The sequence below is a fragment of the Danio rerio genome, chromosome 17 (assembly GCF_049306965.1).
Source record: "Danio rerio strain Tuebingen ecotype United States chromosome 17, GRCz12tu, whole genome shotgun sequence".
Taxonomy (NCBI): Eukaryota; Metazoa; Chordata; class Actinopteri; order Cypriniformes; family Danionidae; genus Danio; species Danio rerio.
Genome location: NC_133192.1, coordinates 44,968,440 through 44,995,868, shown reverse-complemented (window position 1 = coordinate 44,995,868; position 27,429 = coordinate 44,968,440). Strand labels below are relative to the sequence as shown.

General features: G+C 36.7%; 1 protein-coding gene across 20 annotated transcripts in view; it reads left to right on the top strand.

Annotated features, from left to right (window-relative positions):
- The window catches only part of ralgapa2 (Ral GTPase activating protein catalytic subunit alpha 2), a 324,474-nt gene that overhangs the window by 129,485 nt on the left and 167,560 nt on the right, over positions 1-27,429 (top strand). For 11 of the 20 annotated variants that reach the window (XM_005158905.6, XM_073927825.1, XM_073927820.1 and 8 more), the window contains exons 10-18: positions 379-609; positions 2,690-2,863; positions 3,182-3,316; positions 7,857-8,005; positions 8,434-8,545; positions 10,279-10,516; positions 14,011-14,178; positions 22,056-22,199; positions 25,757-25,867. In XM_005158905.6, coding sequence (XP_005158962.1) covers positions 379-609; positions 2,690-2,863; positions 3,182-3,316; positions 7,857-8,005; positions 8,434-8,545; positions 10,279-10,516; positions 14,011-14,178; positions 22,056-22,199; positions 25,757-25,867 — 1,462 coding nt within the window. The remainder of the gene's footprint in view (positions 1-378; positions 610-2,689; positions 2,864-3,181; positions 3,317-7,856; positions 8,006-8,433; positions 8,546-10,278; positions 10,517-14,010; positions 14,179-22,055; positions 22,200-25,756; positions 25,868-27,429) is intronic. The other 9 variants (XR_012393091.1, XR_012393092.1, XM_073927824.1 and 6 more) reach the window with 1 other exon arrangement.

Below are 27,429 nucleotides of genomic sequence, written 5' to 3'. Positions count from 1 at the left end.
CAAGCCTAGAGCGTAATATGCTGTTGAAAACTAACCAGCCTAGAGTGCCATTTGCTGTTGAAAGCTAACTAACCTAGAGTGCCATCTGCTGTTAAAAACTTAACAAGCCTAGGGCGTAATTTGCTGTTGAAAAACTGAATAATTCAATTGAGAAGAGTAATGCAATTTTTCACCACAGCTCTATATATTTCAAAATGTTCACAAAATTTTATATAGTGAATGAAGAATGATTTGATTTGATTTTATTCTTTCCATTTCTGGTTGTGTGAAGATTTGCCAATAAATTTCACAATTTTTATGACATTTATGATTTACGTAAAGTCCTAGTAGCATGTGCAGTAGAAGTAAAGGCTGTCTGTACTGTGTGTTTGTGTTCAGACTGTGACTGCAGGCAGTATCAGTCAGGAGAAGAGCACAGACTTAGAGCCCAACGGTCCTGTGGAGCAGGAGAAGAATCACTCTAACAGCAGCACCCTGTCTGACCGCAGGGGCAGCAACTCCAGCCTGTGCAGCATCGAGGAGGAGCACCGCGGCGTCTACGACATGGTGCAGGCCATCCTGCTCTCCACACGGGACAACGTCAATTTCGTCAATGAGGTCTTCCATCAGGTCAGAGACGGAGCATTAAGATGTACAGCTTAAGTCATGTGACACTGTGAATGTTTTCAGACTAACTGCAGTTAGCATGACTATACAGTTTATAGGATAGAAAAAAAAAAAAAAGTCCAGGGCTTGCAACATGTCAAAATTCCTGGTAGCTTTTTATGCAGAAGTTTTTACTTAATAAAAAGTAATGCATACATTTGAAAAATAAAACGGTTATGATCTCAAACGTTATCGGATACACACAATTAGTTCCATAAAAATTTACTCTGGAAATGAACTCTGGACCTTTTATCTGCTCATTGCAATGAGGATGGTGAGGGAATAACACACAACTGGCCAAGGAACAGCTTAGAAACTAATTGTTCAATTTCTTTTGGTATGTGAATGCATCAGGCCGGAAACGCAAGTTTGTGCGTCAAGTTTCGCAGTTCGCTGCGTTGGAAAGTTCAAGCTTGGTGAACTCTGACCTGCGAAATCGCATAACTTGACTGCGTGAGACCAATCGAGGATCAAAACCTGACCTATCTGGACATAAATTTCAATATGGAACAATCGTTTGCATTTTTTAATGTCTAATTATCTTGTTTAAATCCGCCCCTTTTTTGCAGCGCCGTACGGCAGAATTAGAAGCTCAAGCTCTAGTATAACCACAGCTTAAAGCTTACAGTATGCAGTTAAAGCACATCTTGTTCGATTAATTTCAAATCCATTGTGTTGTTGTATGGAGTCAAAAATGTTAGAATTGTGTCGATGTACACTTTTTTTTTATAGACCTAAATATATATATTTTTGAAAAGAACAAATTATTATTTATGATTTATATTTATTTATTTGTTTGTTTATTTAGAAGTTTAACAAGTATTCAATGTTATATGCAAGGATGCAAATATTGATTCAGTCAGGAAACTTAAAGCAAACATTATCGCATAAATGCAAGTAAATGAACTGATTTTAATAATGTAGGTTCACCAAAAACTCTAAAGATAGTCCGATTTAGAGCTATATATTTTAGTAAAATTAAATTGAAATATTTAAATGTTAATGTTTAATGCAAAGCCATTATTAATGTTAACTGACAATTCAAAACTATTTAAATACATAATATATGATATTCAAATTTAAAACAAGTATAAATATTTATTCATTTATTCATTTTCTTGTCGGCTTAGTCCCTTTATTAATCCGGGGTCGCCACAGCGGAATGAACCGCCAACTTACCCAGCAAGTTAAGAGAGCATAACAACTCATCACAGAAACGCCAACTGACCCCGCCGAGACTCGAACCAGCGACCTTCTTGCTGTGAGGCGACAGCACTACCTACTGCGCCACTGCATCGCCGTATAAATAACCATAATGCATATAATTTAAATACATTAACAGCAACAAAACAGTTCTGGCCTTTATTTTGAGCAAAATGAATGCTCGATGATTGAGAGTGGCTTTTTTTCATCAAATATGTCATTCACTTTTACACAGCTGATTAATTCCAGTGTAGGTTTGCGATCTCTAACCTAAAATGAAACCTGTTTTGGAGAAAGTTAGCAGTGTTGAAACCGGATAAAAGTCAGCTCAACTTCTAGTTTACCCCCTCAAAAAAAAAAAACCACACACACACACACAAAAAAAGTTACATGTTGCATGTAGCCTTGATACTGTGTGTCAATTACTACCACCCTGTGGCCAGTATACATTTATCATTGTTTGTGTCAGTCGTTCTGCTCATGGTTCTTGCAGTTTTCACAGGAGTCACAATAAAGTATCACTGATTTACTAGTCAAATTCAACAGTTACAAATGGCACAATTTAATTAATTCTAAAAATAAAGCATTTCTTATTTCACATTTATTTACATAGCAGGGGTTTCCAGACTGTCAAACTGATCTAGAAAAGTCCCTTTTCCCAGAGTTTCCCAACAACAACAACAAAAAAAAAAAATTCTTAGCATTTTTGCTACATAAAAGGATGATTATTTCATTCTGGTCATTAGATTAATTAACAAGAACTATAGTTTTAGTATAAGAAAGAAATTCTTGTTTCGTTTGTGTGAAAATGCGCATCATTTGTTTTCGTGTGATCACACAGGCTTTCCTGCTGCCATCCTGTGAAGCTTCGGCCACTCGCAAGGTGATCAAGGTGTACAGGAAGTGGATTCTACAGGAGAAACCTGCTTTCATGGCTGAGCCTGAGACCACAAACCAGGAGGAAGATACAGAGGAAGAGCAGCTGGTCACAGAGACGGACAATGCACACATACAGGTACAGGTACTAGCTCTGCCTCCTGCCATGCACTTATTTTAGGTGTCAATAGATCATTTTAAGGGACAGTAGATATTCTCCATTTGTACGTGTCATCAGATGGTGAAAGCCCTGTCAAGTGTTATGCTTTATTGTACTTATATACTTATGAAATGTACTTATGCTATATTGTACTGTGTCTTGTATTGTGTTGGCTATTGCTCTGAACTGAACTGTGTCTTGCTATTCCAATCTTATCCAAGTTACACACACAAACAAGAAATGCCGTTCATGTTGATTTACTAGCTCCTCATAATCTATCCTGTGTAAAATCCTCAGGCCCTGGAAACTCATGGACACAAGAGATCGTCCAGCTGGGGGCGCACTTACTCCTTCAGCAGCGCCATCAGCAGAGGCTGCCTGACAGAGGAGCTCAACCTGGAAGTGAAGGCTGGTATCCAGTCTGCCCTACAGGTCTGACCACTGACATTTACATGCTTTATGTGAACTTTACCATTTGTACACTGTAGGGGAAATACAGTTTAGATCATAGTTCTCAAATTTCCCTGACTCTATGAAAAGGAGTTAGGAGGGAAATGTTTAGGTTGCTAGCTTGAAGGCAGTGGTGCTGTCGGTAAGAACAGAGGTCCAGTCTAGTCACTCCATTTAGTTGTGTTTATTAGCATTAACAAGGATTTGTACTCAGGAGGAAAGGTATGTATGTGTGTGTTTGTGTGTGTGTGTCGGTGAGTGTGGTTTTCTGCAAGGAAATAACAAATACAGTGTGTCAGTAGTCAGTAAGGAGCTGGGTTCAGGTGGCTCTGTAAATGGACGGACAGAGCGGATTCTCTTCTGAAAACCTTCCTGGGCCTTGGATCACCTACTCCTGAAGGGCCACAGCTTTGCACAGTTTTGCTCCAACCCTTTCAAACACAGCTGATCCAACTATTCAAGGTGTTCAAAGACTACTAGAGAATGTTAAGCAGGTATGAGTTGGAGGTGGTTGGAGCTAAACTATCCAGAGCTGTGGCCCTCAAGGAATTGAGTTTGAGACCACTAGATCAAACCAGTTTTGGCCAATCTAACATGAAGGCTCATTCACACCAAGCACGATGACTATAAAGATGTAGTTCTAAAAATCATCCACAGCATTAAAGAATAGAATAGTTCTCACCAAAACTACCGCGATAAAGATACAGAGGAACTATGTTGCTAGGATCATTTTCAAAATGATTTTTCTTCAGCTTATGAACAATAAAACACTGACAGCCAGTCAGAATCCAATAAAAAATGAAAGGGCTTGCACTATTTAAAGATACAAACGACACTGTGGAAAAGCACACTTCTTGATGTTAAGCCCTCTTTAAGAAGATTATTTAAAAAATATTGACTATTTTGGAAACAATTAGCAATACCGTGGTACTTAATGATTACAAAAATACATGGAAGTTATGAAAGTCATGCTGTGAATGGGCCTTTAGGCTAACCATAGAGTAAAATTGCATTGAGCCACACTTTATTTTGATGGTTCGTTTGCAGTGGAGGTTTTAGCTTAAATGGCACCATAATCACCACATATACGCCCCTCAACCATCTATAGTTAAACATGTACATTCTAAAATATATATATATATATATATATATATATATATATATATATATATATATATATATATATATATATATATATATAAGGGTAAAATATGGACAAAACCAGAATTGGAATAATTCAAAATAATTGTATTTATTATAAATAAAATTATTAATAATGATATTATTAGCATACAATTATTATTCAAAACAAATACAGAAAAAAATTCTAAAAGTAACTGAAAAACAATTTAAAGACAAACCTGTAGTGATATGCTAAGATCGCTTAAGAAACATTTTGCATGACTATTAATTATGACAATTATATAGAATACAAAAAAAATGTAATTTTACTCCACTACTTTCCGTCAACCTGCAGTCACTACTTTATTTTTCCTGTCTATGGGGATTAGAAGATTCAGTCCTGTGATTCCTGTCCAATTAAATCGCACAGAATTTAATTCGCATCGTAATAATCTACCTCATGACATGGGTGATTTATCATTGCAGCAACCAGTTTGGAAGCATTAAAAGTGTCCAAGTACAGTAGATGTCCAAAATCTTTACACACATTGACCCAGAGACTGTTTAGATGCATGTTACTGATGAGAACATGACGGATGTTTACTGTGGGCCGAAATGGTCTTTAAACACCCAGCAGGCACAAGACGCCAACATGACATCCGATTGACGTTGTACTCCAACGTCGGTGGGAACTTATATTTTCTTAGGAAATGAAAATTGGGTTGACGTCAGAATGCAACATCAGGTCAACGTCCAACTTAAAATCAACTAAACATCAACGTCTAATGATGTTACAGCTTGACGTTGTGTGGATGTTACTACTATGACATCTATCAGATGTTGGTTGTCAGTATTTGACGTCAATATGACGTTGGTTTAAGATGTTGGCTCGATGTTGGATTTTGGTCACTTTCTAACATAACCTAAAATCAACCAAATATCAATTTAATTTGACGCCGTTATTGGACATCAAAATAACATTGTCCTTAGATGCTGGCTAGACAATGAATTTTGGTCACCTGACATCACAACCTAAATCTAACCTAATATTAACATCTTATGACATTGTTTGCTTGTTGGGCAATAAGTAAATGCTCTACAGAATCTAACGTTCAAACACATCCACAAATTACATGTAAATGCATTGGCTTTTTACAGCACAATACTCACTACTCTTGAGTACTTTTCAAAGGTCTAATTTTTACTCATACTTTGAGTAATTTTTGCAACAGATACTTTTACTCTACTTGCACTACATTTTTAGATAAGTAAAGTACTTTTACCTAAGTATGATTTTTCAGTACTCTTTCCACCACAGATGTTAAGTCTTACCTCTAGCTGACTCTATCTCTTCTTTCTTCTCCATAGCTATGCTTAATCAAAATAAGATCATAATCATATTATAAGCTTCAGTTTTGTTAAATTGCAAAACTCGCTGCGTGCCCACACCTCCTGTCATAAAAGTAACAGAAAAGGCCTTTACTCCGGTTTCACAGTGCATGAGCAGCACATATTTTATCGCTGTGCATGTAAACAAGAGCAGGAGCAGCGTGTGCCGTGTGGGAACGGTTTTCTGCGCACATGCGTCAGTTTGCTTTTACCAGCGTTGTTTCGGTTGCACATAGAGAATAACAACCTTGCCCGTGCAAAAGATGCCAAATGTGATTGGCTCCTAACATCTTTATTCTGGGATAACCACTCTAAATTAATACATTTGCATAAAGTAAATTGTATCTATCAAGGCTTACTGGGGCACTTTTTTTTTTTTTGCACCGTCTCCCCGTGCCACCCCTAGTAAGATGCTGCCCTGGGCGATCACCCATATTGCCCATGCCTAAATCCGCCATGGTTCGTTTGTTGAATTTAAGTTACATTGCATCTACATGCTAACTAATTCTAATTAGATTATAAGTAGTCTGTTCGGTTGGGGTTAGGGTTAGTATAAGTTGACATGTACTTGCAAAGTTTCTTATTGAAAGTTTGTCTGTTGAAGGAGCAGTAACAACAGATAATAAGCAGAGAGTCTACTTATTCTCAACTGGACCATCAAAATAAAGTGTTACCTTGCATTCTTCATATCTCTATGTAGTCTTTAGTTTTATAAGATTTAGTGAAATAGTTTCAGATTTTCTCCGGATACAACCAAGCTCCTGGAGGTGTGTTGAGAGTGGAGCTAGTGAATCAAGAGATGTTCACATACAATATCAACTAATGGTGTAAAAATACATTGAAGTCACTGTTTAGTACAGGGGCTTTCAAACTCGATCCTGGAGGGCAGGTGTCCTGCATAGTTTAGCTCCGACTTCCTTCAACACACTTGCCTAGAAGTTTTTAGTATACCTAGAAAGAGCTTGATTAGCTGGTTCAGGTGTGGTTAATTGAGGTTGGAACTAAAATATGCAGGACACCGGCCCTCCAGGACTGAGTTTGGGCACCCTTGGTTTAGTACATATTTTGGTTTTAGGGTCAAGGTTCCATGTGGTTCAGTACAGCAAAATAAACAACCATTCCCCAGTGCTTGCTTGCTTGTTTTTTCAATTTATTTTGTTTAGGCAGAGATTTTTTGTCACTATATTTTTTTTAGGGGCAGTGTAAAGTAAAAAAAAAATTCAAATTTGACACAACTTTATAAAATGCAGTTTAATAGGCCATTTAATAAATAATATGAATATAACTGATTATAACTACTGTTTTTACATTAATGTTAGGGTTGCCTTTAGGGTTGAGGTATGCATAAATGCAATTTAATGGGTAATTTATTTAATAATATGGATAATACACTGTATAATTACAGTTTAACATTACTGTGAAGGATGGGTTTAAGATTGCGGTGGGGGTAGATAATACAATATTTGGTAGAAAATACAATTATTTGGTAATATAACAAACAATATAGAGCGGGGAAAATAATTATTGAACACGTCACCGTTTTTCTCAGAAACATTTCTAAAGGTGCCATTGACTTGCCATTTTCCCAGGATGTTGGTAACAACCAAAGAAATCCATACACACAAAGAAAACACATTTAATTTGTTAACAGATTAAGCTCTGCAGAATAAAATGAAATAACACAGGAAAAAATGATTGAACACATTAGGAAAGGGAGGTTTAGAAAGGCAGTGACAGCCCAGACAGCAGCTGAAATCTCTGTTATTCAGAAATCCTCTGCCCTTCATCATTGTAAATTAATATTAGCTGTTTTAGTCCAACATTTACATTACCAGAATGATGAAGATGAAACCAAAGTGGACATTTCGGCAATGCAATGATTGAAAACACAGATAAGTGAATTCCCAAATGCTTTCAGAGAAAGAAAATCAAGCTCTATAATGGCCTCAGCCAATCATCAATCCTTATTTATTCCAGACTGTAATTGAACATTGTGTTGGTGTGTTGGCAGGTGTTTCTGACAAATTCTGCAAACGTGTTTCTGTTGGAGCCGTGTCAGGATGTGCCCAAACTGCTGGAAAATCAGCTGGAAGTGTGCAGAGCTGTGCTCAGCGTCTACCGCCACATAATTATGGAACAAAACATGAACCGGCAGACCTGGTTAGTCCACACTGACACCCCATTCACACGGGGCTTCAGCATCAACGCTTGACTGAAGGCATGTCTAAAGTTGGGGCTAACGCGATCGTCCTAGCAGCGTCATCCAATAAAATCTATTCAGCAATAGGCCACTGTCTAGCTGGTGTATTTCCATACAGCGATCTGATTGGCTGACGCTTCCGTCGGCGCTTGAAAAGTTGAGCTAGTCCCCACTTCTGCAGTGTGCTTCGCCTCTAAAGCGGCGCCGTTTGATTCACAATGCAGTTCGGCAACGCCTGACGTCAACCATTCAAAGTGAATGGGAAGCGCTGACGCTCCGTGTGAATGGCGTGTGATTCTATGTGCTGTACTCCGCTGGTTTACTAGCTCTTCGAAACATTTAGCGTACTCTGCAAAACATTTTTTGACCTCAGCTCTCTTTGTTTTAGGGAGCAGTTGCTGCAGGTGTTGCTGAGAATCACGGAAGCAGTGATGAAGAGACCGCAGGAGAACCAAAAGAAAGACACGTTCGCCCACAGCCTAGCTAGCATCCTCTTCAAAGTGAGCACTCATTTCTCTTTTCCATTGGGGACAGTGCATGGTACCTTTACAATGTGCAGTATGACCTCAATTAAGGCTGTGGCGATGTGTAAACATTACAAATACTGATTGGTCAAACAGAATTGTCACCACTTTTGTCATTGGATTTGCTACATGAAACACAAAACCAACTAAATTGAAATAACCTGTCATCAACAGTTGCAGTTAGATATTTTAAATGACTGGCTAAATCGTCGTAAGAAGACAGTGCAGCCATCCATCTTATTGTAAACTGTCTTTTTGAGGTTTTGGGTGATTGTGGAATTTTGGGTACATTTGACATTTATTCTTTAACGACAAGTTGTCTTGTGAGTTGTGATGTTATGATGGAGCTTGAGAGTGAAATTAGCACTGAAGATTAGAGGCAGGATTGAATTTTAACTGCACATCAAGTGCTTTGCACACACCTGGCAACCCATGGTGGCTTGGCGTTTCACTCCTCCTCTCCGTTGGGCGTTTTGTTTTTTTTAGTTCAGCGGCTGCCGCGTCTAACAGAAGCAAATAATTTTGTCTTTGCCATGTTGACAGGACCAAATATTTTACTAGATATTTTTCAAGATACTAGTGTTGTGCATAAAGAGCAATTTAAATATATATATATATATATATATATATATATATATATATATATATATATATATATATATATATATATATATATATATATATATATATATATATATATATATATATATATATATATATATATATATATATCACCTGACCTGAATCCGATTGAAAATGCATTTCACTTGCTGAAAACAAAACTTAAGGGAAAATGCCCCAAGAACAAGCAGGCCTGGCAGAGCACCACCAGGGATGAAACCAATTGTCTGATTGTCTATGCATTCTGGACTTCAGGCTGTGTAATTGACTTCAAAGGTTTTGCAACCAAGTTTAAAAAGTGAAAGTTTGATTAATAATTATTATTCTGTCCAATTCGTTAAGGTCCCTTAACAAGTGGGAGGCACATATGCAAACTGTTGTAATTCCTACAGCGTTCACCTGATTTGGATGTAAATACCCTCAAATCACAATAATTTATTTATTTATATATGTATGTATTTATTTATATATTTATTTATATATTGGAGCTAATCCTTTTGACTTCAACTGTATAAAATTATCTTAAAAATAATAATTTAAAGACTCCCACTACCTATTTTTGATCGTTTTTTATTTTAATTTTTTTGATGTTTACTCTACGAAGTTAAATAAACATTTGAATGGAACCTATTTTTCACCTATTTTCTGTATTGTTTGTCATTTCGAGTAAAAAATACATATTGTGTCTGTACCTACATTCTGGTCAACTTTATTGCATAAACCAGTTCATGAAGGCATAAAAATTTATAAAGCACCGATAGAAAAAGCATGTGACTTGCTCCAAAAGTGGGAGACTCTGGAAGGTATTCTGGCATGTCATTATCCTTCTCTCATTAATTTGAGCAAAATGTTTAAGATACACCAATAGTAAATTATTTTTGTGCCCACTCAGTTATTGTGATATTTCAGTCAATCTCTCTTTTCAAAAGCAATAGTATGATGAAAATGCACACAGTTGTCTCTTAGACCTACCATGTGTTATTAAGGTTAGCACCTTGAGCTAAAGTAAGCTGTTATGGAGTTGGTATTGATATGTGTTGACGTGGTGGTCATCTGTGTCTGATTTTTGTATCTGCCGTTGCGTACAGACGATCTTTGTAGCGTGGGTTCGGGCCAACCTGACTGTGTTCATCTCCCGGGAGCTGTGGGACGAGCTGCTGGCTGTGCTGTCCTCTCTTAGCCACTGGGAGGAGCTGGTGTTCGAGTGGGCCAGCATCATGGACTCCCTCACTGCGGTCCTGGCCCGTCACGTTTACGGCCTGGACCTCCACAACCTGCCGCTGGACAAACTCTCTGAGCAGAAGGAGAAGAAGCAGAGGGGAAGAGGTGTGTGTCATAAGTATAAACACAATACTGGATATAAGAGCTATTTTAAACCTATACATAACTAACATACCAGAACGGTAATCTAACAACTAACTACACTACCTGACAAAATCTTGTTGTCGGTCTCAGTTATAATAATAAGATAAATATATATATATATATATATATATATATATATATATATATATATATATATATATATATATATATATATATATATATATATTATACAAAAATATTAACTTGATTTCTAGTTGATCATTTTGGAAAGTGACAGAAGGTAGACATTTCAGATAAATCGTCTGTTGAACTGCATCTCAGATATCTCAAATACTGCAGAAGACCTATTGAAACCCACATAGACCCAAGATTCTCCTAAAAATCAGTCAAGTTTGGGGTTGCATTCAGTACGGCGGTGTGCAAGAGATCTGCAGAGTGGATGGCAACATCAACAGCCTGAGGTATCAAGACATTTGTGCTGCCTGTTACATTCCAAACCACAGGAGAGGGCAGATTCTTCAGCAGGATAGCGCTCCTTCTCATACTTCAGCCCCTACATCAAAGTTCCTGAAAGCAAAGAAGGTCAAGCTGCTCCAGTATTGGCCAACCCAGTCACCAGACATGAACATTATTGAGCATGTCTGGGGTAAGATGGAGGAAGAGGCATTGGAGATGAATGCAAAAGATCTTGATGAACTCTGGGAGTCCTGCAAAAAAACGCCATTCCTTGCCATTCTAGATGAAATTATTCATAATTTCATAATAACATTTTTTTTCCACTGCACCATGACTTTATATTCTATACTGTACATTATTTCTGTTAGGTGACAAGACTTTTGTCTTAGCGAATTCAGATCTTACTGTTCTAATTTAATAATTAAAATAAAGGTATGATCATGTTTTATTTTGGTAATATAAACGTAATCTAGAGGCCTTTGCCTTTCATATAAGCCATATCTGATACCAAATGATCCACTAAGTCAAGTTATTATTTGTTGTTCCTAAAACTTGGATAGGTGACAAGACTTGTCAGGTAGTGTACAGGTTTGTATATACTATACATATTACATACTATACAAATACTTTTACTTAAGAAAACACATTTTACTGGACTATCCTGCTTTTAATGATTCCAGAAGACTTTTCTATGAAATGAAAATGCTTAAGGACATTTTTAGCAAAGTGAAACCAAAAAAGATTTTAGAATTCTTATCATATATTAACACTAAAAATCTTATTTAATATATGTATTCATTTGTTTGTGGATTTTTTTTATTGTATATTTATTATTGAAATGTTCCTGCCATGAAAATAGCCTTGGTTGCTGACATGGCATTAAATAAAAAAAAAAAAAATACAATACAATACTTTTTACTTAAGACAGGACAACATTGTGTGAGATGTTGTGCAAAAAAAAGGTGTTTAAGGTTGATGATAGCAAGTAGTGCAACATGATTTGTATTACATTCAGAGATAAGCATGGAGTTCTTATATGGTGGAATTTAAGTAAAATGTCTGTTGCATATGGAGAGAAAAAATGTTTGTACAGGTAGATTGTCAAGCCCACTCACCTATATGAAGCACATTCAGAAATGCAATGTGTGTGTGTGTGGGCTTGCATGTGTGTAAAATGCATATACACTGAGTTAAGAAATAATGGTCTGGTATTGCAAAACCTGCATTATTTGTTACTCTAAAAATGAGTATGACATATGAAACTGGGATTTAAAAAACTATAGAAACATTCTGACTGGAGGCGGTTGATTGGCCAAGCGGCAACCTCCTGCTCTGGAAGCCAATATGGAATATTTCTGTTGAGCCCACTGTTAGAATGGCCAACTTTACAATAGAAAAAAGGGTGTTTACAGCCTGGTACAAAGAACATTTTTGGTTCATAGAGCTAATATTACTCTTCATGACAACTGTGAGGAAGTGAATTTTTTAAAACTCATCCGTTTCCTTTGTATTAGGTACTATTAAGTTTGCGTAATTAAGGGAGTGGCCACTTGAACGACAGTTAGGGCTTGCTGGTCGCTGTCACTTCACCTCAGCTGACTCCGGCAGATTAGCCGCTGACCTCAGCATATTCATTGTATTTTTGTGTTGTTTTATATGGCTTTAAACAGTTAGTTACCTTTTGGAGTTATTTTTTACAATTATCAAATAATATGGTATGCTGTGTGCACTTAATTGTGCTCATAAACCATTCGCGTGGCCTCCATTTCCCAGGTGAGTGAAATTATATACTTATACCATCTCTATAAATGCATTGGTTTTATTCAAGATCATGTTTCATTAATATTTTTCTTTAGAGCTGTAATGCATTCCAAAATCTGACAGATTGATTAGCTGTAGGCTATAGAACAGTCATCGGAAGCATTGTCATACAGTGTTATGCCTGGATTTCATAAATAGCCGTCCATTTACTATCACAGACTAAGTTACATCTGAAGTATTTGGAAGTAATTTGCACTTTCGCCCTGTAGAAAATCATCATAAGAACAATGCTTAGTGGCTCAATGTGTTACAGCAGTGTTTTTAAAAGTCTAAACATTTTATTGATAAAGTATACAACCAAGCACATGTGGTCAGAGCACAAATGAGTCGTAGGTAATGAAGTATTTAGCATTTCTCCCATAGGAAAGCCCATCTCAGCAGAATGCCGGCATAGGTTTGTAGCTTCGCTCTCGCTCTGCCTCTTTGCACTTATTTGGTATCCTTCAGTTGGTGCAATGACGTGCGAACAAAAATGCCGACGGTTGGCCACGCCTACTAATAGCTTCTTTTGAGTTCTTCATAAACCTATGGGTGATGTCACGGATAATACGTCCATTTCTTTTACTGTCTATGGTATTGACACATCTTTTTAGGTGTAGCAAGCTCTTTCTCATAAGTGTAGAATTAATATATGATTTTGACACATTTATCATCAGTGCTGCCCTCAGTTTCTCTATATTTTTCTTTACAACAACACAGGATAATGAGTCAAATATATAAACATAATTAATACATTAAATTTAATATTTATTATAATAGAGTATTTACGGTTATATTTTCAATGGAATCACGATTAATGTTGATAATTAAATGTAACATGACTTAAAATTACTTTGAAGTAATTTGGTATGGTTTGTATGGGCCAATGATAGATGCCAGTTACTTCCACCCTTTTTTTACTTCATTTTGCCCAGTTGCATCCTGCTTTTCACACTCATTGGAATAGCTTTTTTTTATTATTCTGAGGCAGGCTTGAACTAAAAGGCCATGGTTTCATAATCCTTTAATTCCTTATATTTTTATTCTCCTTTTGTACTATTTGTAATTTAATATATTGTTTTATTCAGAATTAATAAAAATAAACCATGAATAGATGTTAAAAGTATGTAGTGACAGCCTTGGATTTCTGTGAGCATTCAACTCATTAAATAAACAGCAAGTGTTTGAATAGAAAACATTATAACAGTTCCGGTATATATTGTGTCTGTGTTTTTCAGGAGTGATGGCGGATTCTCACAAGGTCTCAGAAGCGGGACGCTCTTTCTCCTTGAGCTGGAAGAACTCTGGAGATCAGGTTGGCGCTCAGGAGCCCATGAGGTTCCGCAGCGCCACGACCACTGGAACTCCAGCTGTAGAGAAAGCTCGCAACAACGTCAGGCAGAAAGGTTAGAGCCAGATTTAGAGCTTAAATTTTGTTCTGCACCAAGCAAATGGTGTACCCCATTGTGCTTACAGTAGCAGAAGCCATTATGAGCATTCTGTCTGTGTTTCTCGTGCAGCAACATTTCCCAAACAAACACTAGTAGCCATTGAGATTTCTGTTTTATTGTCGAGTTTAGTTTTTTTTGCCAGTGTTTTGTGTTTGCATCAGAAATGCTTACAATGCTACTTTGGAAGTAGCTCAAACTCACAGTAATTGAGGGAAAAAAGAAGTGAGAACCAGCAAATGTTAAACCACTTTATTCATAAAATCAACACAAAAAAATGTATCCGGGATACTTTCGCAGGACTCAACACTTTTTATACACTTTGGCCATATAAGAGCCATAAGTTCATATATAGTTTTCATTTAATATAGAGTATATGCTGATGTCACTTCCGGTAAGGAAGAAGAAGTGTCATGGAGATGGAAGCAAGACAGTTTTTTGACTGTCTATTATAGTTCAGTTAAGTTGTTATTAAACAAGTTCAAAATGACATCACTGGACTGTCTTATGTTATCCGCGTTCAAATCCTGCTAATGCAAAGAGAGAAACAAAACAAGAAGAGACAGATTGATGGCACAAACAGGCCACTTCTCCCACAATTCTCACTCATCATTAATACCAAGCTGACCAATTACAGGTCTTTCGTTCGCCTTTGTTGAGAGTTCCGTGTTGGTACAGAGAAGGGTGCACTAAGAAAATGCTGGATTCCATACAATCAATTTGGGGGACAACATGAAGGAATTAAGTTAACTTATTAATTTGTACAAATTTAAATGGATTTAGCATAAAACAATTAGGTTGTAAAAATACCATAATATGATTGCAGATATTTAAGAAACATGCTAAGTGAACATACTTGTTTATCTGAAAAACAATGCTGAAGTCATACATTCTGCTTTGAAAATGTGTTACATGCCAGAACGTCTGTCTTTTGTTTTTTGTCCCTTTAACCCGCCCACTGCCAGTTTAGTCAGTTATATTTTAGCATCCCGAGTTGCTTAGGTGTGAAGGCTCTCGAAGCATGTGTCTTCGACTGAAAATGTAGTAGCAGCCTCCGAAATAAGATGCAAATTCACTTGAGGTGGTTATTAATTAGCAAATAATATAAATATTATGAATGTAAACATTAGGTTTGACTGTAACCCTGTGTACTAACAAAACCCTACGTGATGAGATTTGCATTGATAAGCAATTTGTCTGTTTGCACCAGACCCAAAACAGCCATTCAGGTGCACAGAATAGTGCTCTTACTGCACTCCACCGAAATGGTAACGTTTTTAATCTAATTAATAATCTTTAACGTTATTAAATGTAGTTTCTCAATCACTGATATGTGTTTGTTTACACAGTCACAGAAATAGAAACTGTTTCTAAAATATAAATTTCAGATGTTGGTGGTTCATTCTGCTGTGGCGACCCCAGATTGATAAAGGGACTAAGCCGAAAAGAAAATGAAAGAATGAATGATATAACAAATGTATTTTCAAATAGTCCACATAAAAATCATAAATCACGAACAAGGTATTTCTCAAAAGAACGTGTTCAAGCGCTCTATCAAACTGTATGGGAGACTCCATATATATATATATATATATATATATATATATATATATATATATATATATATATATATATATATATATATATATATATATATATATATATATATATATATGTGTGTGTGTGTGTGTGTGTGTGTGTGTAAATATTATATATATATATATGTATGTGTGTGTGTGTATGTATATATATGTGTGTGTGTGTGTGTATTTATATATATATATATATATATATATATATATATATCCATGCCTATATATATCCATGCCTATATATATTCGATGGCCAGAAAGTGATACATTTTTTATGAATTGTTAAAATATTGGTGTCTGTGATGCAGCAAGTCCAGATATTGCTGTGTACACCAGGGGTTCCCAAACTTTTCAGCCCGCGACCCCCAAAATAACAATTTCAGTGACTCGCGACCCCCAATATCCTCTAAGGTGGTTATAAATACAGAAACCTTGCATGCAATGGCGCAGACACACCAATTAAATTTGTGTCAGTGCTTTAAATGTGCCAGAAAGTATAACCTGATGTTATAAAATCAAAATGCATCTGACGCTATTGCTGCCTTTAATATAATGTAATTACCCCAGGGGTCGCAATCCAATAGAACTAGTAACTATAAGCTACTATAGTAACTATATAGTATATAGTAACTATAAACGACTATTTTTATTTTCAGTATAGTTATGGATAAAATATGTTAATTCTTATGGTTTAATAAAAATAAATAGATTTTTGGAAATCACCAGGCGACCCCCCTTCATTGCCCCGCGACCCCTCGAGGGGTCCCGACCCCCACTTTGGGAACCACTGGTGTACACCATGATTTTATATCAAATTTACATTAATGTGTGATATGACAAATTTTTGTTTATTTTCTAAATTCAAACAAGTAACTGCTTGGAACTGGAAACATTATTTCATACGTCATGACTTAACAAGCAAACAAGCGAAGATATGTGACCCTTGACCACAAAACCAGTCAAAAGATTAAATGCTAGATTTTTATTTTAAATTTTTTATTTATTTATTTATTTTATTGAGATTTATACATCAGCTGCAATCGGAATAAATAAGCTTTCCACTTGGTCAAGAAACAACAATTTTAAAATCGGTAATTGTTGAATCTCGACCAAATATATTTGTGTATCTGAATAATATCATTTATTTAGATTTGCAGCTAATGTATACATCTCAATTAAAAAAAAAAATTAAAATCTCACACTCAACACTTTTGTCAATAGCCAAAAACATACCCATTAAGGTTGGGTCGACAGACGATGCTATCGTCCATCACTGATGGCTGAGCTGGCATCGCAATCCTCCGCCCTGCCCCCGTTGCAGCAGCAAGCCGCTCACAAAATATTCACACTTAGGCCCCATTTACACTAATTTATCTTAGTTTTAAAATGGCATTTTAGAACTAAAATTATTCAACTCCACACTGTTTTACCTAGCATTTCTGAAAAGATCTATGTCCACACTATACCGCTGAAAACACACATCACGTGACCACACACACACTCTTGCATGTGCTGCAGCATATGTGCACATCTAAGCTTCAGGCAGTTAGCAGGTGTTTTTGAGCACCTGACCATGGCGCATGGTCTAAAAGGGTTGAGTTTATTTTCTTAATGAGTTATAGGTGTGTTTTGAGAATAAACCAATCAGAGTCTTATCTCCCATTCCCTTTAAGAGCCAGCTGTGTCGCGCCATAAGCGCATTTGCTATTTACATGACGTAAAGTAAGTTATCTTTCACTTTTGCTGTTGTGGCTAGGGAAACCTTTACGCACAGACATCAATTAGCCTAAAAATAGTTAATTTTGTTTGTTAAGCGCAAAGATTTGTTTTAAAACTATTTCAGTTCTAATTTACAGAAAATAAATAAATGAACAATATTAAGGAAGTGTGGTCAAAAAAGAGTTATTTCCAAATACACATGCTGTGCCCCATAAGGTCTAAAACCTGACAGGTGGATAAATCTAAGCTTGTTTTTAATAAAACAAATATAAATATGGATATTATAAATAATACTGCTAATAATAATAACATTATACAAAAGCAAATTGAATGAACTGAAAAAGCCTCCTGAGATAAAGGATTCAAGGCAGTGGTTTTTAAATTCATGTAGGTTAGAAAATAATATGTTTTGTAATATTTTAATCCTTTATATTTATATCCTATATATATCCCTAATATTTTAATTCTTTTTCATATGTAAAGATATTTGCGTATTGCTCTACATCTTGTGTGTATTAAGCTGCGCACTCTGCGCCGGACTTTAGACTGGGTTTTTTCTGGTCTAAATAAAAGACTGTTACAGTTTCTCAAAATAGCAACGCGCCAAAACACGCCTGCTTTTTTAGACCAGGACTCCTATGGGAGCACATATAAGCGCCAATGTATTTGCTATTTAAAGAGCGTGGCGCAACGCCTCAAAGCGACTCTTGCGCCAAGCTGAAACTAGCAAACAAGTATTACGCCACGCTTTGCGCTACATTGCGCCGGGTGTATGATAGGGTCCTTTAAGTGTTTTAAGTCTGCTATGAAAATGACTAAAGCATTTACCATAAAGCCGGTGTGATGGAGTTTGCAGGTAACAGCGTTCGCCAAATCTACACTTTTAAGCAGGAGAGGTTCTGTTTAATCCCTTATTTAATTGCCAGGATGCTGTCAGCTGTGCAGGTGGCAGCTATATGTAAAATGTAGCACCACGTACACCATCGCAAAAGGGCTTGCATTCAGTAAGATGAAACTAATATTGCAGCTCATGAAAAAAAAAACAGTATTGCTATTCAGATGACGTATGCAAATAATAAGCTTTTATAACTGTATTATCTGTCCAATATTACACAGCACCTGTGAAAACAGCAAAGTTGTTATTGTTAACTAAGTTTCATTCATGTCAAGCAGTGCATGCAGGGCCGGTGGGCGTTGGGTGTTTTGTAATTTCAAATGCAGTAAATCAGTTAATATAACATTGAAACTTGTAATAACGGTGCTTATGATTGGTGGGTGCGACTAAATTTTGGCGGGTACTCCTAATTTTTAACTTTCACCAGTGCTACCAAGTAAAAAGGTTAATTTCGAGCCCTGCATACAAATTGTGGTATAGGATCACATTGATTTGATTGAATGTTTTAATAAAAGTGAATAATAGAAAATAATAGGCTCATAGTTTAAAAGGGCTAGTAGTTAAAATTGTAGATTTAGTTAAAATTGTAAATTAGAGTTGGGAGATGTCGACTAATTTGGCTACTTGACAAGCAACTACACTAGGACCAAATTGGAGGACAATTTAGGTCTTAGACCATATGATGCACATAGACATTGACTAAATAATACAACCTCAGATAAGAGTGCAACTCTCTCTCTTCAAGATGAGTTTTCTGTTTTGTTGTATCCTCGCGCACATTTCCCATTGGCTCTCTCCTAGTTCGGAGATGATTGTATCTCTTTATGGTGGAGAGCTTGTTGAGTTTGGAGCAGATGTGTTTGAGACTGAAGGATGGCTCTCACACAGGCCACCGTCGAAACATCCATGTGTGCGTGTGTGTGTGCACATGAAACGCCGTAGCTTTAAATTCTCCTCTTTTCTTTTGCCTAATTGGATTTCTCCTACATTGATCTTCAAACGGGCCCGCCGTCCTCCCCTCCTCGTTAGGAGAGCCGCCTCATCAAACTGCCTGCCCGTTTTTGATAGTTTCATTAAGAGCGTAATTAATGCTCATTAATATGCATAAATAGGTAACTCGGCGAAAGCGATGTAATCTAAAAAGAAAAGGCGGTAATTAAAGCATGCGGCAGAGGGAATAATAAAGCCCTCCGCTTTCACGGCTCTTCTCCAGACGTGACATGGAGTGGGCAAAAAAACACCACACAATGCTAATATTTTGTCTTATCAGAGCTGGCAGAGCAAACTTGAAATAATGTCCTTCATATTCCCTGCTCGGGGATTGAGTATCAAAGAGAGCACGGTTCAAAATCCTCAAAGTCCATCCTCTGTTTGACTTCAGCTTAAAAATACTAAGCGCGTGGTGAAAATGCTCTTTACAGAACAAACACTTACAGGATTAATTCAGGACAGCCTTTGATGTGATGCTTTCATGGAGGCGCTGAGCAGAATCTATACTTTTATTTAGTCTGAGTTTTTGTTGACATCCACTGTTACCATTGTTCATACGTTGGCTGAGTTTCAACAACCTCTTCAACAAAACATCCATCTCTGAATATCAGTAGTACTACTGTAAAGCCTGATTTATACTTCTGCGTCAGGTGACCGGCGTAACCTACGGCGCAGGCAACGCGCGTGGCTGTGCATTTATACTTCTGCGCGCTGTCTCTGTTGGTCTGCATTAACACTTCCGAAACGCTAGTGGGCAGTGAGGTGTTAATGTTCCTCTGTGTTGAGTTTCTTTGCACAAACACAAAACAAAACTTTACATCCGGAGCTCCTTCACGGGACTCCACACTTGTAAACAATCGCTCGCGCCATTCGCGCGGCTCTCGGTCCCGCCCAGACTCGTCAGTGCTACCAAGCCGACCAATCACAGAGCTTGCGCTACGCGTCGTTGCGGCGTGTAGTTACAATTTTTGAGAGGTGCACGCAGAAGTATAAATCAGCCTTAAGCAGTAAAGCGTAGCTTACTCCTGAAGAAGACTTATCGTATTTTATTTATCTTCTAATTTCCACTAAGGTAAATTTTTGTCTGTTCAGTTTACCCACATCAGACTCTCATTATTACACTTTCTCAGGTGACCAGCAGTCCTTGCTTTAAGGTAGTAGTTAATAGTAGTTAAAAAAATAAATAAATTGAAAAGTCACGTAAAATGCTTTCAAATAAAACATTTTAAGTGAAACTTACCAATGTTGCTCTTGTTAGGTTCACACCAAACAGTATTAAGCATTTACATGAGTAAAGTACATAGGAAGTCAATGCAAACTCGTGAACTGAGGCAAATTGTCAGCTGACAGCGCAAATGGGATAGGGGGAGTAATGTGTTTGGAATTTACATTTCTCTTGTATTTTGTAAAAAAAAAAAAAAAAGATTAAGCTGAAAATTTGCATGCTAATAATTTGTTTTTACTGGCCCAATTGGCTTAGATTTTTACTTGCCCTGCTAGCAATTTTTTGTAACCTTCCCAAGCCTTTGAGACAATCTTGTCTCAGAGGTCTACAGACAATTCCTTTGTCTTCATGCTTGGTTTGTGCTTTGACATGCACTGTCAACCCTGGGATCTTATATAGACAGCTGTATGCCTTTTCAAATCATGTCCAATCAACTGAAATTACCACAGGTGAACTCTAATTAAGCTGCTGAAACATCTCAAGAACGATCAGCAGAAACAGAATGTACCTGAGCTCAATTTATAGCTTCACGGCAAAGGCTGTGAAAACTGATGTACATGTGATTTTTCAGCTTTCTTATTTTTAATAAATTTGCAACATTTTCAAGAAATCATTATTGGGTATTGTGTGTAGAATTTTGAGGAAATAAATCAATTTAATCCATTTTGGAATAAGGCTGTAACATAAAAAATAAGGAAAAAGTGAAGCACTTTGAATACTTTCCGGATGCGCTGTATTTAAAATAATGTGTCAAAAATAACATCTGTGAAATCTAGAAGTTAAATATTTTAAAAAGCAAAATTCAAAGTTATATGCGAACAAAAAGAGAAGTATGGAAAATCTGCAGGTATTTTATTGCAGTTCTAAATTATTTAACAAAAGGTGGCTGACTTGCCAAACTGACGGCAAACTGTGCAAAACATCACTTCATTTTTTTTGTCATGTTGTACCCACACAAAGTGTCTGCTTCCAAAATTTTAGAAACAAAGATTTTCTTTAAGCCACAACATCCAAACAGATAAGAGAAACCTAAAGACAATGTGGTGCTTACAGCATCACAGAGAAGGGAGTTTTAAAGGGCTTAAAAACACAAACTGTTTATCAATTTCTAAGACGGTATAGTCAAGGTCTTAAAATGTCTTAAATCTAAAAAAAAAAAAAAAAAAAAAGCTAAACTTTAGGCCTTAAAAAGTCCTAAATCCCTTACAAAAATACATCTGCCAGTAGTGCACAATGTTTGCTTTGCACCGTGGTCTGTTTGGTGCCACACTTGACCTTCAATACAATGTATTATGTGGCTCTATGACCACATTACAGAATGTGATTGATTCTTTTTGCCTGTCTCTCTCTCTCTCTGTCTGTGTGTCGTCCTCTTTCTGTCTCCTGCTCTCTGCTTCCCTGCTTCTGTGGGCAGCAAAGCGAAGTCAGTCTATCAGCAACTGTGTGCATCTTTGTGAGGCTTTGCCGGCCACTAAGAGTGTGCCCATGCTGCTCCACACTGTCAGCTCTTTCTTACCTGGCATCTCTCACAACTCTCACTGCTCTCACAGACTCTCAGGTAACTTTCTGTTTCCTTTTCCACAGCTTTCTTTTCCTGTTTTCTATTTTGCTTAGCCAAGGAAAATCAGATAATGCATGTTGTTTTACTATTTCCTTGCATTTGAGACTGCTTTTAAGACTTCATGGACATTTACTTCTAGTTTGTCACAAAATATGACGTGCATTTGTGATACAAAAGTGATATTAATCATTTTTTTCTGAACCAGATGACAAGTGTTTGTTTATTATATTGTTTAATGGCTAATCCTGATTTCAACGATGGCAGAACTGGCAGAAGAAACTGCAAATACACTTTTTTTCATAAATAACTATGTTTTACTACATCTCGAAAGTACTACTAGAAAAGTTACTAATGTTGTTTACGCAAAGTTTAACATACTTATTCCAGAGTTGCGTGTACATTTCAAGCATTTTTCATTATTATTATTATTTATTTATTTTTTTTAAGGGACCTATTATGCAAAAATTGCTTTTAACAAAGTTGTGTGGCAACAGTGTGAATTTAGCCAACCTCCAATGGTAAAAATTCATTAATTATAATTTTATGATAACATTTTATAATAACAGTCTGCAAGTAAACACTTTGATTGACATTCTACCTTTGGACAGGTCATCAAATAAGGGAAGTCCTTCTTTTAGTGACAATCTCTCAGTCATTAGCGTAGACAGCCCTTAGTGAGAAGCAGCCATCTGCCATTGCAGTTTTAGAATTTAAAGCCCAATCCAAATTCTACCCCTTAGCCCCCCCCCCCCTTACCCTTGTCTCAATTCTCTTTAGCTTGAAGGCGTAGGGCTAAGGGATAAGGCTAGATACAGAGATTTTTCAGGACTACACTTAGAACCAAGGGGTAAGAAAATTTCCCAGAATACACCATCTACAACAGCTACATGACTGCACGTGGAAGTCAGGAAATGCACAAATTAGGATTTGCTGTCATTATTACCAATTTTACAACAAACAAGCATATGTTTTAATACATTTTTAACCGCATTTGAGTTTTACTGTCATGCTTTCAAAAGAAGAGGGAAAAAAAAGTTCTGTCACAACATTCTGTCACTCGATGACACTTGAATCCCCTGTCAGAAAAGTCTAATGGCTGGGAATGAGCTATTTACTGTGTCTGCTATAATGTTAATGTTGTGTTTGTGTGTTTACATAGATGAATATGGCCTCTGTATAAATGCACAGTACAGTTTACGAGCTATTACCACATTATAGACCATTTTAAGGGATGTAAACATTAGCAATAGTCTTAACCTATTTTCTGCATTACATTTTTAGTTGCCATTGCTTCCAAGAATCCAAAAATGTCCACATATTGATAAATAATATGTCGTTTAATCATTAAGATATCATTAAATTTCCTCTTGTTCCTTACTGAAAAACAAGCTTAAACCAGCCTAAACTGGTTGGCTGATTATAGCTGGTTGACCAGGCTGGTTTTAAAGGGGTTTTGGCCACTTCCAGGCTGGTTTCCAGCCATTTTCTCCCTGGTCTTAACTGATCAGGCAGGTAGAAACCTTAAAAGCTAAAACCAGGCTGGTCAAGCTGGTTTTAGCTGGTCGTTTTCCAGCCTGACCAGCTAAGACCAGGCTGGAAATGGTTAAAAAAACAGCCTGGAAGTGGCCAAAACCCCTCTAAAAACAGAAACAAAATCATCCAGCTAAAACCAGCCAACCAGCTCAGGCTGATTTAAACTTGTTTTTTCAGTAGTATTAAAGTGAAAAAATAATATGACAACAAGCAATTAATGTTCATGGGCCAGTGACAGCCATATTGAAATGGTCCATATCGTTATGATGACATGAAATTGTTGCTTTCAGTGATTTCCTGAAGATAAATACCAAATAATAACGCTACTGGAATAACTACAGCAGTCGCCATCGTCAATCTCATAGGAAGTACGAGCTCGCAATGACATATGATGACATGTGCAGGTGTTGTAGTGCTGTCCCATTTCTTATAATCTGACAAATAAAATCTGAAGCTCTTCCACTTCACACTCTGTTTCAAGGGCCAAGGGGAAAGTGTAGGGGTACAAAAATAGAATTGAGATTATGTAACGCCTTGACCCACTCAGAAAGGCAAAAAGGATAGCAGGATTTATCAAAACACGTAGGTTTATTTACAAACACTCACTTGGAAGGACATCGAGAACACAGGAACAACAAGTGGTGATGACGACACAACTGAGAACACCAGACGAGGAACTAACTGAACTGATTACATACATGGGTGAGAAACGGGTGGAAATAATGAACATTAACAAATGACGGGAACTGGAACAATGGAGCACATGGGGAAGGTCACATGGTGAAAACAAACAGAACCTGACAGATTGGGCCTAAAGCGACACAATTTGGATCAAAGTTATCACAGTTATCATTAGATACTTATTTTATAAGTTATATCTTTATTTTATTCTAATCTTATAAAAAAAATTCAAAATATGTCCCTTTTAATGTTGTATGATATACAACAGATGTATACTTTGCAATAAACCAAATTCAGTAGTCATGTAAAATAAGGCTTAAATGTGAACATATGATTCTGTTGCTAATTGTTGTTTAATTTATTGGTGATTTTTTCTCTATTGTCAGAATTAACAATAACCGAGTTGACATTTTGTACTTTAGCTAAAGATGATAACCTCAAACTAGACATCACACGGCATGTCAGCCATGAACAGAATGTTAGTTATTTTGCTCAGAGAAATTGACTAAATTATGACAATAAATAAATCTACTATTGGTTTATCCAAAACATTTTGATCAAATAATAAGATAAGAATAAATGACATGCCTCAACACCCTCCAGCTTTCCTCCAGAAGAATTGAAATTACTTTAAGCAAGCTACATACTTTTTCTATCTGTGCTTTCTAAATGGTTATGGATGTAAAAGTTGACCAGAATGTAAGGACAGACTGAAAATGTATTTTTTATTACTGAAATTAAAAATATTACAGAAAATGGGTTTTTATGCAACTGTTTCTTTAACTTAAAGTAAAGCCCTTTATAAAATATAAATTGGTCTTCTATTTCAATTGTTTCATAATCATTTAAGCTAAATCTCAGAAAGCGGAGACAGTCAAAGACACGTATAGCAGAGGTCTTTTAAATAATTTTTGCAAGACAAAATGTCCCTAAATATACAAAGAAAGAATATTATTATTTTTATAATAATAATAATAATAATAATAATAATAAACAACAACAACAACAACAATAATAATAATAATAATAATAATAATAAAGGTTTATTTTGGAGATGCAAAATACTCATTTCTAGTGTCAAAACTGTAATTCAGGTGACATAAATGGAAGTCATTACTTTTTTTTAACACCCAGGGTTCTTTAATCAACTTTTTTTTTTTTGCATTCTCATCGATCATTCAACATTTGAATAATCATGTGCTCAGAACTGCCTGTAAAAAGCTTCTGTTATTGAATCAGGTTTACCACATGTACTGTTTTCCATTTAGTATGTAGTTCATCAAAGGTTTTTCCTTTGGCCTGTGCTATTCCTGAAGTGTGTGTATGTGTGTGTCCTGTAGATGTGGAAGAGTGTCAGCTGTCGGAGTGTGAGATGGGTGATGGTGACAGTCCTCTGCCCCGCAGCAGCAGCACCTCTGACATCACACAGCAAATCAACGACACCTTTACAGGTACCGGCACACACTCACAAATAATACTCAAGGGCAGGCATGTCAAACTCCTGGTGGGCCGCTGCTTTAACACACTCAAGGCAGATTTATACTTCTGCGTCAACCGCATGCGTATGCTACGGCACCGCCTACGAGTGAACGCATAACTGTGGCCATAGGTTACGTTGACGCTCACCTCTGCGTAGTGCAAGCTCTGTGATTTGTCGGCTTGGTAGCGCTGAAGAGCATGGGCGGAGGTGAGAGCCGTGCAAGCTCAATGCAGTGGGTGTTTACAAGTGTGGAGTCCCGTGAAGGAGCTCCGGATGGAGACTGTTGTTTTGTGTTTACCTTTTGATTAAAGTTATTGCCCATCCGTCGGTTTCCGCCTCAAAATGAGCAAATTTGATCCACGTGTATATTAAGGAAGCATTCAGAAAAAAAAAAAAAAAATACACCATCGGAGAAACTCGACACAGAGAAACATAAACATCTACTGCCAGCTAGTGTTTCAGAAGTGCTATTGCAGAGCAACAGAAACAGCGCGCAGAAGTATAAATTCACGGCTACGCGCAAGGATTGCGCCGTGGGTCATGCTGATCACTTGACCCAGGAGTATAAACCAGGCTTTACCTGTAGGCTTTACCTATGGCCCTCCAGGAAATGAGTTTGACAACTGTGTTGTAGTGGTAAAAACAACGGTTTCACTGAAATTTTGAAAAAAAATGTTTATATATATATATATATATATATATATATATATATATATATATATATATATATATATATATATATATATATATATATATATTTAGCATACTCACTTAAATAAATGTAAAAAGAGCTGTCCCGGGGCAATACTTTTTCAAAAAATACACTTCTGTATTTAAACAGTTCATATTGCTCTCACAATAGATGAATAGTCTTTAATAGTCTTTCGTTCATCCATCTTTGTCCAAATGAATTGAATTCGGAAACATTTGTCAATGCTTATTATTATTATGATCATTATTATTATTGTTATTATTTTAATTTTGTTTCTAACTTGGGCCCATCCAGACTTGCACCGTCACAATATAATTTGAATACAGAATCAATTCTAAACTTTTGAGAAATGATTGAGAATCACTAGAGCTCAGAATCACAATAGACAAGTCAATGTTTCTTCCAACTTCTAATTCCTACTGCTTTGCTCTTAATCGTCTCTTATTGACTGCTTTACCCTAAAGCATATTAGGGTGTACTCACAATAGGCACAGTTGCATTGAACTATGCCAGGCACGATTCTCCCCCTCCCCTCTCTTGTGACTGCCTGAACTCACATTTGCATTTTACCGTCTGAGCCTAAGCACGCTTACGTCAATTGATGATGTGACTTCAGATAGGAAGTGAAGCGCTGTCACTCAGTACAGTGATGATTGCTTTAGCCAGCAGCTAGCTCTCTGCAACTCTCACATGGTCGCCCACTGAAGCTAAGCAGGGCTGCACCCGGTTAGTACCTGGATGGGAGACCACATGGGAAAGCTAGGTTGCTGCTGAAAGTGGTGTTAGTGAGGCTAGCAGTGGGCGCTTAACCTGCTGTCTGC